This window comes from Hibiscus syriacus, unplaced genomic scaffold (genome assembly GCF_006381635.1).
Source record: "Hibiscus syriacus cultivar Baekdansim isolate YM2019G1 unplaced genomic scaffold, ASM638163v2 tig00116971_pilon, whole genome shotgun sequence".
Taxonomy (NCBI): domain Eukaryota; kingdom Viridiplantae; phylum Streptophyta; class Magnoliopsida; order Malvales; family Malvaceae; genus Hibiscus; species Hibiscus syriacus.
Window position 1 is genome coordinate 6,615,759 of NW_024063495.1, and position 16,818 is coordinate 6,632,576.

The 16,818-nt window shown below is 32.4% G+C and overlaps 1 protein-coding gene and 1 pseudogene across 3 annotated transcripts; one reads left to right on the top strand and one right to left on the bottom strand.

Moving 5' to 3' along the window:
• The first annotated feature begins 3,869 nt into the window (after positions 1–3,869).
• On the top strand, positions 3,870–5,572 carry LOC120192178 (40S ribosomal protein S7-like). Of its 3 annotated transcripts, none has more exons than XM_039195010.1 (6): positions 3,870–3,966; positions 4,312–4,395; positions 4,491–4,564; positions 4,652–4,775; positions 5,087–5,269; positions 5,394–5,572. In XM_039195010.1, exons 2-6 carry the CDS (start codon positions 4,321–4,323, stop codon positions 5,511–5,513), a joined length of 576 nt encoding a protein of 191 aa, XP_039050941.1. In that variant the 5' UTR covers positions 3,870–3,966; positions 4,312–4,320; the 3' UTR covers positions 5,514–5,572. The 3 variants fall into 3 exon arrangements, with proteins under 3 accessions (XP_039050941.1, XP_039050943.1, XP_039050942.1); XM_039195012.1 differs by having other exon boundaries at positions 3,870–3,886; XM_039195011.1 differs by having other exon boundaries at positions 3,884–3,922.
• Positions 5,573–9,022: 3,450 nt separating this feature from the next.
• LOC120191873 lies at positions 9,023–16,410 on the bottom strand (annotated as a pseudogene).
• Between the last annotated feature and the right edge of the window lie 408 nt (positions 16,411–16,818).

Consider the following 16,818-nt stretch of genomic DNA (forward strand, 5'->3'; position numbering starts at 1 on the left):
CCATATTTTTTCCATCCATCAATCCACAACCATACTACACCAGCTTTTTAAATTTCCAATGACTGCTTACCTCTTGTTGTTGCCTGCTACTGCTAACAACCCTTTTTTTTAAACAATTTAATTGAAAGCATTTTTTATTTTCTTTGAATAATAAATACCACTTACCCTTACTTGCCTCCTTAATTTATTGTTGCCTGCACGCTGACTCGTGTCAGTTTTTTTTTGGGTTAACAGTGTATTGTGGATTGATTTTTTGTGAATGATAAAGACGGGTTGTAATCCCAAAGTCTTCACTGTAGCTCTTTTTTGTGAATAATGAAGATGGTTTGTAAACACACCGTTTTAACTGTAGTTATTTTTTTTTGTGAATAGTGAAGACGGATTGTATGGCAACCATCTCTCATTTTTTTATTCAAACAAATTATATGAACAATGAAAATGGGTTGGAATCCTACCGTCTTTCAATTTACTATTCAATGTGCAATAGATTGAAAAATAAAATATGTGTTACTATATTTTGAAAAATAAAAATAAAAATTACAATATTGGAGAATATATATATCTTTATTTATTTTTAAAAAATATTTTTTAGTCACCCCTTAAGTCTAAAATTATAATCTAAATTGTAATTACATGAATATATTGATTGAACATCTGTAATATATCAAGTCATATAGGTAGCTCACATTCCAACTATATTGACTCATAAAAATTCTTATATATTTTTTATAATTATTAATAATTATTTTTATATTTTAGAATTTTAAAATATTTTAAAAATATTTTAGTAATTATTTAATATTCTAGAATAATTTTATAATATTTTATAATTTTAAAATAATTCTTTAATATTTTAGAATTTATTAAAAAATAATATTTTTTTAATTTTAAAAATGTTTAATATTTTTAGTTTTTAAAATAAATTTTATAAATTTAAAAAAAATAAAAAAAAATCCATATTTTATAAGTTTGAAATATTTTTAAAAATAGAATTTTTTAAGATTTTAAAATATTTTTTAAAATAAAATTAAAATTTCACGTGACAACACAGTGTATCACATTGCAGATAACTCAAAACCGATAAGATTTAATAGTAAAAATTTGTCAAAAAACTTAATTTATGTAATTTTTTAATTCGAGGACTTAATTTAATTTATCATTACAAGAACTTAAAGGGGAGTAAAAAAAATTAAAGACAAAATTGTTTTTTCCTAAAAAATTTAAGATTTTTATATTATTAACCCATAAAATTAATGAAAACAAAAAACAACTCATAAATGAATATGAAAAAATTAATGTAATATTCAAGTTGAAGACAACGAAAAATTAAAGTAAGTGAAGCCAATGCATGTGAGATGTGTGTTTGGCAAGTGGGCAACAACATTTAATTTTTATTTCTACAAAAGGCATGAATTGCTAGGCTTCCATAACAAACCAAGATAAAGTGGTATAAATTTATAGACTATAGGTATTGAAAATTCTCAACGTTGTGAAAATGAAAGCCTTTGTCCAAATTTGGATGTAGTTTGAGCAATATTGATAGGTAGTAGGATTTGGTGCCCTGGATTTCCCATTAGTCTACTAATCATATATTGAATTTGAGCCACTATTAAGATGTGTTTCGTCCACAAACTCACCTCCCTCGAAAAGGATTTCTTTGACTTAGGAAGAAGATGATTACTTTTAAGGTGCGTTTGGTTCATGGAATGTAAGATTATCAGTGGGAATATAAGAGTACTAGGGAATAGAATTACTGAGAATGTTGTATTTTGTGTTTGGTTAGTTTAGCAGGAATGTAAGATTATCGTGTTTGGTTAAATGAATAAAAGATTATTGGAATGTATATTTGACCAAATTGTCCTTATTATATATTTGTTTTTTAACAAGTTAGAAAATATTTATATATTTTCTTTAAAATTTTTAAATTCATAAATTTTATATATATATTTTTTACAAAATTGAAAATATAAAAAGGTTTAATGAAAGGGTAAAATTTTATTTTAATCCCTGAACTTCATATAAAATTTTAATTATAAACTTTTTTGTAAATCTAAAATAATTTAAGGATAAATTTGTAATTTAACATTCGTAGAATTTTTATTATTCAATGACAGAAGAATGATGTTTTTGAAAAAAAAATTAAGGGCATTTTAGTCCAAAATGCCGGTAATCCAACAATGCCTAAAGAAATGGAGGTAATAACATTCCCGATAATATACCCAAAAAAATCTACTATTGGTAATAAAATATTACCGGGAATGAGATTCTCGGCCAACTAAACATGAGAATGTGGATTCCATTCCTATGGAAATATGGATTCCATTCCTATGGAAATATGGATTCATTCCCATGGGAATCTCACATTCTTTGATCCAAACACCCCTTAAGGTTGAGTCATTGGAACTTGGAAGAGTGCAACTACAGGTCTTTTTCCCCAATACATGAGCTACATTTACCGTTGGAATCTCACCACTATTGTTTAGTAGAAAATAGAAACACAAAAGAAGAAAAGGAAAAAGGATGTAGTTTATGTGGAGTTGGCAGGGAGTCAGTAGAGAAACTTGATAATAGAGTTTGGGGGGGCCAACTTAAAATTTTAAAAAACTTAGAGGTTTAAATTAAAATTTTTGAAAATTTTGAAGGGTTCAGTTTACATTTTTTTCAAAAAAAATTGGGGTCTAACTAAAGTTTTTGAAAATTTGAGAGGCTTAATGAGAATTTTTAAAAATTATGGGAGGGTTTAATTAAGAATTTTCAAAAAAAAATTAAAGATTAATATGAATTTTTAAAAATTGTATGGGGACCAAATTAAATATTTTTAAAATTTTAAAAGCTTAAATTATAATTTTTCAAATTTTGGGGTCTGTGGCCCTCACTAGCCACCACTGTGTTCTGCCATTTCAAGGAGTCTAAGAACCATTTGTTCTCTGAATGTTGTTACTCTTATAGTGTTTGGGGAAAGGTGATGCAGGTTTGTAGACTGCAACGTAGAGCCTCGAGTTGGGATGAAGATTTGTATTGGACAAAGGAGAATTTGAAGGGAAAATCACTCATTGTTTGTATTATTTAGTTTGTTTGGGCTGGTTTTCTATATAGCATTTGGAAAGAACGTAACTGTATGCAGTTTACAGGGGTCACTTGTTCGATTGAGGATATTGTTGATTGTATATAGCAAATTGTCCTCCATTGTATATATATGAACGATAACAAATTATAATATTTAAAAAATAATAGAAAATATAACATAAATATGATACAAATATATTATTATATTATATAAATATGTCAAAATATACATAAAATAAATTATATAGAGTATTACATTTCAAACAAATTAACAAATTGAAACATAAACAAATAAACAAATTTATTTAATTGATTAACTTAATGACCGTATAAATGAAACTAAGTTAATTAAAATTTAGTCCATTTAATATGTTCAAGGGATTACATTTAGAGATGTCCATGAATATAATCAGATTGAGGTTCGATTCTAGTTTTTTTTCTTTAATTTTAATCTCGAGTCTTTCCAAATAAATAAATTTATTTTAAAAATATTAAATTAAAAATACAATTTATATTATTATTTTTATAATTAAATGTAAACAAAATATATTTTTATTATGTAATTAAATTTAATTCAAAAAGGAATAAAACAAGTGAGTTTAGTATCCATATTCTAAAAAAGCCCATAAAATCAAAAAGAGGCCCATTAAAAAAAGATAGTTCAAAATTTCGGTTCAAATTTTAGCTTCCGATGATCGTCAATGTTAATCAGGCCGTCCACGTGTGAAATAAAGAATCGTGGCCTTCAAGGTCACACTATAAATAGTCAATTTATCTTGAAACCCTAGGACTTTTCTCAATCGGCAATATCGTTCAAAGAGTGCCTCCTCTTCTACTCTCCTGTTCTTCTCTTTCAGTTACAGCTTTTCATTTAGCCTAAGAATTCGTGTTTTTGTTAAGGTTTCTCCTACTGTCCTACATCTAAACAGGGATAGGGCTGTTGATCTTTCTGTTACAGTGGCCTGTTTATTTGCTAAGCAAATAATTGTAGGAAAGTGCAAAACAAATGCTGTTTTGATCTTGCTGTTATGAAGTATCTATCTTGTTATTGAATTTGAATATGGTGAAATAATTTTGGTCATAAATTGAACCATAGAATAAAAAGCTGGAGCTTAGCTTCTGAAATTTCTCACTGAAATAACTTGGGCATTTGAGTTTCAAGTTCAATCTTATTTCTATTTACAATATGTTGTTTAAAAATTCATTTTCATCGTTTTCCATACCCTAAATGATCCCACGATGCAGATCTTGAAGATGTATACGTCAAGGAAGAAGATCCACAAGGATAAAGATGTTGAACCAACGGAGTTTGAGGAATCTGTTGCCCAGGTTTTAAAATGTTCTAATATTTGTTGCACTTTGAATGTTTCCTAAAAAAGTGTAATCATGAGTATGATTAAATCATGTATGCTTGTTTGTAACAGGCATTTGTCGATTTGGAGAATACCAACCAGGATCTGAAAAGTGACCTCAAAGATCTCTACATTAATTCAGCAATGTACACATGAGTTATCGAGATGCATTATTTGGAAATTGACTTATGTATGTGTCCTTCATATGATTGGTGTAATTTGTTTACATGCAGCCAAATTGATGTGTCTGGAAGCCGGAAAGCTGTTGTTATCCATGTCCCCTACCGATTGAGGAAAGCTTTTCGCAAGGTTCATGTGAAGCTTGTGAGGGAACTTGAAAAGAAGTTCAGTGGCAAGGTGAGAAATTCTCCCTCACATTTTTTCCTTTGAAAGAAGTATGGATAGGTTCATTTGATTTACAATTTATTATAAGTTAATAATCATTTTGTGCAATTTTTTGTAACAATTTAATTTGTATGCTATGCGTAAGATGCTATCATCAGTGGAATTGTTCTCTCCAGATGGAAAGATGAGAATTAAATCATGTTTTATATCATAAATTGACATATCTTTGTGATTTATTTTGTTGTTTAAAATTTGTATTCTTTATTTATGATGTTCATGTTTTTGGTTTAAGTTTAAAAACTTAGTTTATGTATATTTTATAGGATGTGATTCTTATTGCCACTCGGAGGATATTGAGACCTCCAAAGAAGGGTTCTGCTGCCCAGAGGCCTCGCAGCCGCACATTGACTGCTGTACATGAAGCAATGCTGGAAGATGTTGTTTTACCTGCTGAGATTGTTGGGAAGCGCATTAGATACAGAATTGATGGATCAAAGATAATGAAGGTACAAACCGCCGTCATAATTAGTAGGCTGTTAATCTTGACGAGTGAAAGAATTGTAATCCTTGTATATCTGTATATGTGTGGTTCAATTGTTGTCTTGAATGCTAACGCATTTTTACAATTAGGTACTTTTGGACCCCAAGGAACGAAATAACACGGAGTATAAGCTCGAGACCTTTTCTGCAGTGTACCGGAAGCTTGCTGGAAAGGATGTTGTGTTCGAGTTCCCAGTTGCAGAGGCATAAATAAAGTCGTTTTACAAATGTGGTATCGTTCTGGTCGTATTTTGTTTCTTGTTTTTCCTGAAAAACTGCATTTTTGTTTGGGTATTTTATTTAAATTTGACACTAACGTGGTGCCGAACAAAGTGGTTGTACAATGGATGGATTTTATTTTCGTTGATAATATGGTATTGCATTAAATGGTGTAGGGATATTATGAGTTAATTATAACGTTATTGTTAAGTTTTCATTCCTTTCTTTTTTACATACAACTATTTCAAATCAAAAAATTTGTATTTTTTACCTCGTAGAATGCATATAGGCTTGATTTATTCATTTATTAATTGCGTTTTCAGTAGAAATGTAGAATTAGGAACATTTCTGTGAGTTCGATTTATATGTTAGTAATTGAATAAATCAATTAAATTATCAAATCTATTGAATTGATATGAACCGTTTTTATAAAAGTACTACGAATTTTTTGAATCATATATAAAATTTTAAACACTTCATGTTGTATTTATAGCTTTCTTGATTTTACTTATCATGTGGTGTCATCCGCTAAACTAAGCAACCGGGACATAATCAATTTCCATTCCCTCTTCACCAGCTGAGCTAAACTAAAATTTAACATCACGAAACATATAAGATGCTTACAAGAAGTTTTACACGAGATCTTAGGGAACAAAACTCTACCAGTGATTTTTTTTCCAATTCTGAATTTGGGTCAATTTGAATTATCGAGTTAGTTTTTGAGTTCGAGACTGAAAATTTAATTTAAATATTTTGACAGTTTTATGATTTGGTTCATAATTTTCTTCATTTGTCTTATATTTACCTTTTATTAAATTTGAATCACGTGTTTTTAAATTATTATAGAATTCCTGTGTTGGGTGATTTTAATACTATGCAATTGTTGCAAGTTTACTCGTCCTAAGTAATAGTATAGATCAAGATCATTTCTACGGGAATTTGTGAGATTGTATTTTTTGCGTCTTTGTACTACACAGGAAAATAAGATTTGATGAGAGAAATATTAAGTGAATGAAATGAAGAGTAAAAATGAGAAATTAAACTATTGATTGCCACAATAATTTGTGCTGTCACGACAAGTTTAAAAGATTAAGCAGAGAAAATCAATTAATAATGAAAAGGAAGAGCAACGAAAAGTCGTGACTTTGTCGAGTGAATTCCCATGATAAGTTTACTTATTTGAATGTTCATGGCAAGTCAAATAGCACTTTGGTTCATCACAACTACTTTCCCAGACCTAAAAATAAGATAAGATAGAGCAAACAACGAACCCTCTAGCCTATTGAGTAAAGTCATCGTGTGAAGGCTTTCATTTGTTCATACATGAATTTGATTATCTTTCCTACTAAGTGTAAACTAAGTGCACTAAATTAGTCTTAGCAACGATAGGTCCTGGAGTTAAAAGTACTACTGCAATAATTTTATTCAATAAGCTAGCGCTAGATAGACACCTATAGCAATTTATTCAATTTTTTTTAATAAAAAACAATTTTCTAAGGTTACCCAAAAATCAAACATTCACAACAATGTTAAATTGTCAAAGCATCACAATTATCCTCATTTCAATCTCAAACTAGCCTTTAAGTTTAAAAGTTCAGGACATCGGTTGTCGTGATAATTATCTCATCATAAGTCAGTACATAAGTTTAATAGTTTCAACTATCTAAATGTCGTGGTAAGTAATGTAATACTAGGACATACAAACATATAAACAAGGCTGTAATGCAATACTAAACATACAAACATAAAAATAAAGAATAACACCCTCAAATTTAATCAGAGGTACTGTCTCCAATGCATGCAAAATACGAAATGCTAATGAAATGAATACAAGCAATGGCACAAAAGAAATAAAATAAACAACTAAAAAGAAAAATAAAAGTTAAGAGGCAAGAATCTCTATGGTGGTGATGTTGCTGTTGTTGGTCTCTTCACAAGATCCTTCTTCCTGCAGTGTGCTTAACACGTTTCCCTTTCTTTGGTGAGGTGACTGCACTGGTGTGTTTTTTTCTGGAAAGCCTCCTCTGCTACTGTTGTTGTGTCCCGGCAGTGGATTTCAGGGTCGATTGTCATGCCTTGATTGGGGAAGCCTTTTACTTCACCGGTAGAACAGTCTTCGCAGGAGGTGGAGGAAACTTTGGTGGTAAAGATGTATCACAATCTGAAAATTCATGAGTAGATTTATAAGAGAGAGCTTCAGAAGTCTTATTTTACCTTTCTTTTTAACTGGAGTTGCCGTGATAGCACTGCTGATATCTAATTCAACGGTATCACCACCCGTTTCACCGTTAATAACTAAGTAGCTACCAAATTCCTCAATTGATTATAATTTAAATTGTAAATAAAATATATTTTCATTTTATAAAAGAAATTTATTTTAAACAAAGTATTGAATTTATTTTTATTTTAAACGAAGTATTAGATCTATTTTTATTTTAAATTTAACGTTAACTAAATTTAAATATACATATATAATATAATTTTTTTAACTAAAAACAAAGTATTAAATTTATTTAAGTTGTTTAGATGCTACCAAATTTCTTAGTTTACCTTAAACTCAAGTCGTCATTTTGTTAATTTGACTTTATAGGGAAAAAATCAATTAAACCTCTATGATACGTTAATAATCCTTCACATGTTGACCATAATATCTACACAATAGTAATCACCGACGATTTTATTAGTCAATGGGCTTATAACTTAATTGATGTACTTTTTATAAAGAGATTTAATTGATTTTTTTGAAGAAAAAAAGTTTAGGGACTTTTATACTCCTTGGCCTTTGTTTTCTATTAAATAAAATGCACCAAACTAATCATTTTACTTATTTTTTATTAAATAAATATTTTATTTAATTATATTTTTAAAAGTAAATCAAAAGTTGAGCAATTTGACCCCAAAAGTTTAAGGGCTAATTTAATAAAAGTGCTAAGTTCAGGGACTAATTTGATTAAAAAGAGTTAAGAGCCAATTTAACAAAACTTGCAAAGTTCAGGGCCCAGTGTATTAACTTCTAATGCTATGCAGGAAAACACTCATAAAACTAAGAAATAGATTCCATTGTTATACTTGCATTACAATATACACTGCCAAAAAATAAAGGGTAAACTACATACTTAGTATTTAAACTATTATTTATATTCTATTTTGGTACTCAAACTTTATTTTATTTCAAAATAATATTTAATATTTAATTCATGTTTCATTTTGATATCTCTCCGTTAAAAGTTTAATGATGATGTTGTAGTTTACCTTTCATTCACGCCTTATCCTTACATATACATGATAATATTTACATAAATCTCATTTACCAGTATGTATGTATATATGTATGTATGTATGTATCATGTTATACAATATAAAATTCTTTTAGTTTTATATAGATTTAGTATTGTTAGATGAGTGAAAATATATGGTTGAGATTAACGTAAGAAATGAGAATATATTCACGTTAGTTTTATATTGTGTAAGTAGATGTTAACCTATGTGTTTGTGGAATTTTAGAAACTTGGTGTTGTAGTTGTAGAAGAACCGCCATTACTAACCCATTGTAACATCACATAATCTGGAGAAGGCAACGGTCCGCTCTTCAACGACCCACCTTCTTCCTCTGCTGGGAACGTATCCATTTCTTCTGCCTTTTCTTTCTTGTAATCCTCATTCTTTATTCCCATTAAAGCCTCCAACACTTGTGCCATTGTCGGTCTCATGTCTTTCTCATTCTGCAGGCACCCGAAAGCCACCTCTGCCACTCCGGTTATCGTTTTCCTAACCTTGTTGTTCATTTCGAATCCGAGAGACGGATCCACTAGCTCATGCAATGCTCCGTTTTGAATCTTGTTGATCGCCATGTTCCACAAGTTAATCTCGTGGCGGTGCCTCATGATGTCCACGGCTGGTTTCGATGATATTAGCTCAATCAGTACGACCCCAAAGCTGAATACATCGCTCTTGCTAGTGAGCTGATAGCACTGGTGATATTCGGGATCGACGTAACCAGGAGTCCCTTGTGGAGCGGTGGTAACATGTGTAACGTGGATCGGAAAGAGTCGAGACAGGCCGAAATCTGCGACCTTAACGCGAAAATAGTTGTCGAGGAGGATGTTGTTGGTTTTCACATCACGGTGGATGGTATCCGAAGCGTGTAGATATCTCAATGCATTTTCTGTCTCTATGGCTATCTCTAACCGGATGTGCCAAGAGAGTGCCCCTGGTTTAGCACGTTCACCATGAAGATGGTCTGCAACCGTGCCATTTGAAACATATTCGTATAGGAGCAAGAGTTCCCGACTGTGCCTAGAGGTACTTCCATAAAGTGAGACAAGATTTTGATGGCGCAACCAAGTTATGATATCAACTTCATTCATGAATTGCTCAACTCTCTTGTAGTTGTTCTCGTAGAAGCGTTTAACAGCAACAGCACGGCCGTCTCGAAGTTTGCCTAGTTAAGGAAGACGGGAATGAAAACGATGACTTTTCGACAAACTGATTATCGAGTAAAAAGTTTTTCTTACCATAATATACAGTTCCAAAGCCTCCATCACCGAGTTCCCTATCGGAATCGAAATTGTTGGTAGCTTCTTCAAGTTCCTCATAGGTGAATACATGGATGCAAGCAAAGCTATAACCCTTCTCAGAATTGACCACCAAAGAGCGGACTCTTGCTTGTTAGGAAAGACCATTTAAAGAACTCTTTGCCACGGCGACGTTGTAGCCAGAAATAGAAGGCGACGCAGCTGATCAGTATGCCTGCAGCACCGGCACAGAAACCTTTGTATTTTTCACATCGAAACTTCATTTCATTCCGGTGAAAAAGAAAATGCATGAAGCAACAAACTGTCTAAGAATGAAACAGAGGAGGATCAGGGGATCATATTACCTATTATCAGTTTCTTTCCTAGTTAAAATCATCACCTGAAATTGAAAAAAAATGAAGTTAAATATATCGAAAAAGGGTCAATTACCAGCAGTTTAAAATTTAAGGGTACTCAAGAAAATGTTAGATATTAGACTTGCCTATGAAGTTAGTGGCCACTGCAAGTCAAAAGTGCAAATGAAAGATAACTGATAACTTACCTCTCAAGTAAAATTAAGTGAAGCTAAAATGAAGAAAAATAACAACAAAAAAACATGAAGTAATGGATGGAAGCTTGGTAGAGTTATGATGTATTCCCTACGAAGTTACCATCTTTGCAGGTCTTAGGATGAGGTCCGTATGAGCAAAAGCAAACGAATTCATCAGTATAACCGAAACTGCAGCGGCCTCCACTTCTCTTACAGGTGCTGCAACTATGTGCAGTCCAGTTCAAAACGAACCCCAATTTCAAGACGTTGGTATAATTCATTTCTAATAAGCTAACGAAACTACATCGTTGCTTATGGACACAGGAGATTCGATCAGAGTCCGGCATGACTTGATCGAATAGTTAGTATTCTCCAAGGCTTCTTTGTGGAAAACAGCAAAGGAATGAAAAGAAGCATTACTAGCACAATTTACCGGATATGTATGGTACTTTGGTCGCTCCTCACAATTGTACAAAAATGAAAGATTGACATTATCAGGACTAAGACTGAACGGAGTTCGATCGAGACTAACATTTCGTTGGGGAGTCGGACAATCATGTTCGTGAACAACAGCATTGACAACAAGCAATGAATTGTTTGATGTAAGTTTCCTCAGAAATCTTGAGATAGGATCTTTATCTTTGCAGGTGATCTCGAAGTTCGGATATCCGCAAAACGATTCTTGTTATTTGAAAATCCAAAAAGGGTAGCTTATATCAGGACCATTACAACATCTTCGAGGAATACAAGCCTCGAAGTGCAAGTCCACGGATAGGGTTTCAGTTGCCATTGCTAAGGTGACAAACAAGATCATTATAAAATTCATCAGCTTTTGTGGATGCATTTGAGGAAAAAGCAATAAGGGATGGTATGAATCAGAAATGGGAAGAAGTAGTCGTTGAAGGAAATTGTTTTCTTGTAGAGTTGATGGCGTTTGAGTTTTTAGTTTGTGAAATGATTGTGATTGGAGTTTGAAAAGGGAAACAAAGACAAAAACAATAATGAAAGCTTGTTTTTTTTACTTAATTTTAGTTTGTTTTATAAATTAACTGTAGTAATATATTATAAAAATAAAAAAAATTAATTTTATTGATTGATTATTCATTTTAATAAATTATAAAAATCATGCTAATAAACATAATAAGTTAAAATCATCTCAATTAGGGATAGTCATGGGTCAGGTTGGGTCGGTTTTTTGGTCCACCCGACCCGACCCGAGAACAAGGGAACCTCCATCCGAGACCCGACCAAAATAAAGTTTCACCCGACTCGATCCGAATATATGAATTAGAAACTCGACCTGACCCGAAATAATAAAAAAATATTTTTATTCAATAAAAACATTGACTTAATTGAAAAATATATATATATATATATATATATATATAGGGGTATTATTGTAATTATTCCTAAATATATAAGGTAAAATTATATATTTTTTGGGTCGAGTCGGGTCGGGTATTTTTCACCCTAAACCCGAACCCGACCCGAATATTACACTTAAAAAAACCCGACCCGACCCGAATATATGAATTAGAAATCTGACCCGACCCGATCGGAAATAATAAAAAAATTATTTTTATTCAATAAAAACAATGACTTAATTGAAAATAATTATATATAGAGGGGTATTATTGTAATTATTCCTAAATATATAAGGTAAAATTATATATATTTTCGGGTCGGGTATTTTTCACCCTAAACCCGAATTCGACCCGACCCGAATATCACACTTAAAAAAACCAACCCGACCCGACCAAAATAAAGTTTTACCCGACCCGACCCGAATATATGAATTAGAAACCCGCCCCGACCCGAAATAATAAAAAAATATTTTTATTTAATATATGAATAAGTTACTAAAAGATTGATGAGGATAATATGGTCAAATTTTAATTCCCTCCAACAACGGAATTGAATTTCATCATAGAATAGATGTAATTCACTTTCCCTCATTTGATGGAAAGTTGAAGCCATAAGGGATTCTAATTCCCTTGAAAAACTTGAACCCAACATGAAAAATTAGTAGAATTAGATTTCAATTCCTCGTAATTTCAAGAGATTCATGAGAACCAAACGCACCTAAGGAAACTATGTGGGGCCAATAAACTATGCATATTTTCAAATGAATGGTGTAGAATAAGTTGAAAGGTGGTGGACTTCTTTGTACATTAAATTAATACAAAACAACAGGTTTTGGTGGTTAAACAGTAAAAGGAAGAAGAAAGGTTCACTTTTGCCTCGCCTTCCGATGTGAGAAATGATGGCGTCAAAGCCTTGGAATAAAAATACATGTGTTTCGGCTTTGTCAACCTAAGAAACTTGAGAGAGTGTGGAAACCGCAGATGGTTGAGATTTGACAAAAGAAAATTGGAGAAATTTGAGGCAGAAAATGGTCGGATATTATTCAAGGCTGGTTTGTGAGACAATTGACGGATTCAAAAGTTGGACATTAATGGAACCTACAGCTGAAACCAGCCCGGGAATGGGTTTTCAAGGTGACCCCGCCACCACGGAACTAAACGTTAGAAAGATTGGATCATATTAAGACCAAAAGCTTGTCTTTTGTTATTGGCCATAAAAAGCAGGAAAAAATACCATTAATTGGCTTTCCTGCATGGAAAGGAAAGTCTTCAAGTTTCTGAGAAAAGTAGAGGGTGGTGAAAGGAAGAAGATGACGTCCATGCATGAAATAAGGTCTATATAGTTTTTTTTATCATTTAAGAGTTAATGACCGTATCAGTTATAAGGTAATATATAGTTTGAGTGCTATCATTTCAAAGAAAAGTAAACAGTAGAATTTTCCATGAGATTGAAAGAAAGGTATGTGGCTGCTGAATGATATCTGGATGTTGGTTCAAAGAGCAGGGACGGGTGATAAACGTTATGGGACAGTTTTGAGCTATTCTAGCAGGAAGGGAACCAAGATTCTAATTCAAGATTCTAATTCAAAGGATTAAGGTATAATTAACAATAAAAAAATAAAAGTTTAAAGATCTAAATAAGTATTTACCCCTATATAATTTTTAATGATAAAAAAGTTAGGGGTAATGGCTCCAACCCTATACATTACTTCGTCCATGTATTCAAGTAATTTTAAAGGGAAATTAATATGTTGGTTGAAAATGATGGCAGGTTAAGCTTCAAATACTTTCTTGGTCATTGTATGTTCTCAAGTGGTTAGTTTATTGTATAATAGTTATAAGAAAATGTCTTAATTATGTGTTTAGTTTATGTTTATAGTTGTAAGTTTTTCATTGTAATTTTGAATATTTTCTTTCTTTTAATAAGATTAATGTCTTCTATATACACACAAAAATAAGTTCCAACCATCATGGATTGGTTAAAGTGGTAAGCAACTTAATATCACTTAAGTAGGTCTTGAGTTCGAGATCTTGTATCTGAAAAAATCTCCACTAAAATATTCATCAACCAAAACCAGATGTACGACATGAATCGGTCTAAATTAATTAGGACAAATTCCTTGAATAACCAGGGCACAAAAAAAGGTTTCAAATACTTTCTAATTACCTAAATCTAAAGAATATTCTACAAACATACTTATTTAAATATTATCTTAGTTCACAAACTCATTTCACATACACTAATGCATCTCGGTTGAAAGGTATTCTATCACTTCTTCTGTGCATAATCTGCTATTTTAAAAAAAAAATAGGACCAATTCAAATGGATTATAACACAGCATTCATCTCTAATACAACAATAAAGTAAAATCAAGGTCCCTAAGTTTTACAAGGAGAGTTAGTGTGAATTAGTAGATCATTCCTAGACATGTAATTATCATAACAACTACATAATTATATATTACGACTTAGGACTAATGATGAAGATATTTATTAAACTGTCATTGTCCCTAATTATGGCATCAGGTATCCTAATCTTGATTTAAGTTTTTTGTTTTTTCGTCAAGATATCATTTTTTAATTAGGGCATAATTAAGGTATCCTAATTAAGACTAATGCAAATTGTTTTCTTCATTACATTTTTAGATGTATACACTGTAACAGTCATTAAATTCGACAATTATCTTAATCGTGTCAGACATATATTTTTTTAAAACTCAAAATTATTATTTTTAAAAGAAACCAAACTTTTTTTTGAAATTATAAAAAAAAACTCAAAATCTCAAAAAACTCTAATTTGAATCCCATTACCATTGTTGGCTACCACTAACACTGCCAACTGATCAAAATCCCGACGACACGCGATCACCCGAACACCTAACGGTCAAACACCCATGCTTAAAGCGACGATTGCAATGAAAAATGGGCGATTGCAGCAACTAAGTGATTCCGGCCAACAACGATGATTCCAAGGATTCAAGCGATGATTCCTTTTGTCGTGCGTTAAAATCCAGATAGATAAAGTGGCCGACGATCAAGACAACATCGACAACAGTTGACGTGAATAGAAGGGCTTGGAATTAGGGTTTTAAAGTTTTTGATTTTTTTTAGATTTAAGAAAATTTTGAATTTTTTACAAATAAATTATTATTTTATATTTTAAAATAAAACTTTTTAAAATTTTATAAGTCTGATACATGTCATATAATGATCGAATTTAATGGGCCTTACAATCCAAACACTTAAAAGTGTAACATCATAAACGTTAAACACTTATTTTTAACGAAAAATTCTTTAGACACCTTAGACATACTTTGAACACTTATTTTTACAGTAAACCATTTAATAACAACAATAATAATCATGGAAATTAGCTTGAACCTGAGCACTCTACCTACAACAACGCATTTGTAGATGCTCATTTTGTCCGGGGCGCCTTTTGAATTTATATGCATATCCTTTTCTATTATTATATTTTTTCGGTTGTTATCGAGTCTATAGATTGATATTAGTCGAAATTATTAGTAATATGGTGTCGTAGGGGTCACACATTTTGTATTTGTAATGCATACGAGTATGATGAGTACGAATAAATATTGTCCTACTCATATATAAATATATAATAAATAAATAAGTAATAATTAATGTCTTATTTTTGTGTTACAGTCCATTTTACAATAGATTGGATCAGACTGGCCTAACAAGTAGGCCCAAATATTTCGCAGTCCAGGCCCAAGTGTAAAAAACCTAAAACCCGTTAGGGTTTTTAGCTTGTGGTTCTCCTGGACCGTTGGATCTGATAAGATCCAACGGTTCCCAGCTCTCCATGATTCCCAAGCCAACTGCAGACCCACGTGAAGCCACCACCACGCTGCCAGATCACGCACGCCCAACCGAACAACAGCTCGGCTCCCCACAGCTGCCGCCCGTGACCTGCAAACACACAAAACAAGAAGAGAAAACACGAGCACGGAACCAAAAAAACCAAGAACAAAATACGGTATTGATAACAACAGGGGGGTTCCATCAGCGGGAGGAGAGGATGCAACAAAAAGATAAAAGATGAGAGCACAAAAGAGGGGGAAAGAACAAAAAAAGGGAGAAATACAGAGAGATCAATAGAGGGGGCTCGGTCAGCAAAAGGAACCGGGGGAGACCACAACAAAAAAATCAACAAAAAGAAGGAGGCCATTATCAAGGGGCTCGATTTTTTCAGAGTGGTTATCAACGAACAGAGGGGACGGACGAACATGAGGAGTAAACAAAAAACCAGAGGGGATTTTCAGTAACAACAGGGGGGTGAAGGAACAAAAGGCAGTAACAAAAAAAAACCATTTGAGCGAGAATCATTAACGAGGAGAGAACGTTAGTCTATCAATCATCAAAATCAATCATAAATCTCGTATAACAAAGCAAAGTAACCCTTACCTTCCGGAGTCGAAGAGAATAACCATCATCATCGTTTGAAAAACCAAACCCCGTTGAGTCACCAAGGGTAAGATGTCTTCTCCTCTTCTGTTTCGTCATTTGGTTTCATCTGGGTGTGAGTCTGGTTTTCGGGAAAGTTAGGCTTGGGTTTCTGGTTAGATTTGTCATAAGGCTTTGTCTCCTCATCGGGGCCTTTGAGGGGTGAAATCCACAGTGGTTGTATGGTTCGACGGTGAGGGAGAGAATGGACTATTTTGAGAGGATTAGGGTTAAGGTTTGGTAAAAAGATGAGGAGTTGAGGTCTAGGTACTCATCGGGGCTTTTGGGTTTCGCTGGGGTCATTTGGAGGTAGCAGCCACGGTGGTTGCTACGGCGGAGGCCTGAGTTTCGCGTAGGGTTAGGCGAAAAGAAGAGAGAACTGGGTAAAGGTTTGAGAGAAA

Bases quoted from the DNA above. Each gene is read 5' to 3' on its own strand.
- LOC120192178 (XM_039195010.1), top strand. From the start codon at position 4,321: ATGTATACGTCAAGGAAGAAGATCCACAAGGATAAAGATGTTGAACCA. The intron at 4,396-4,490 runs GTTTTAAAATGT...TGTTTGTAACAG, and splicing joins TTGAGGAATCTGTTGCCCAG to GCATTTGTCGATTTGGAGAA. The intron at 4,565-4,651 runs GTACACATGAGT...GTTTACATGCAG, and splicing joins CTCTACATTAATTCAGCAAT to CCAAATTGATGTGTCTGGAA.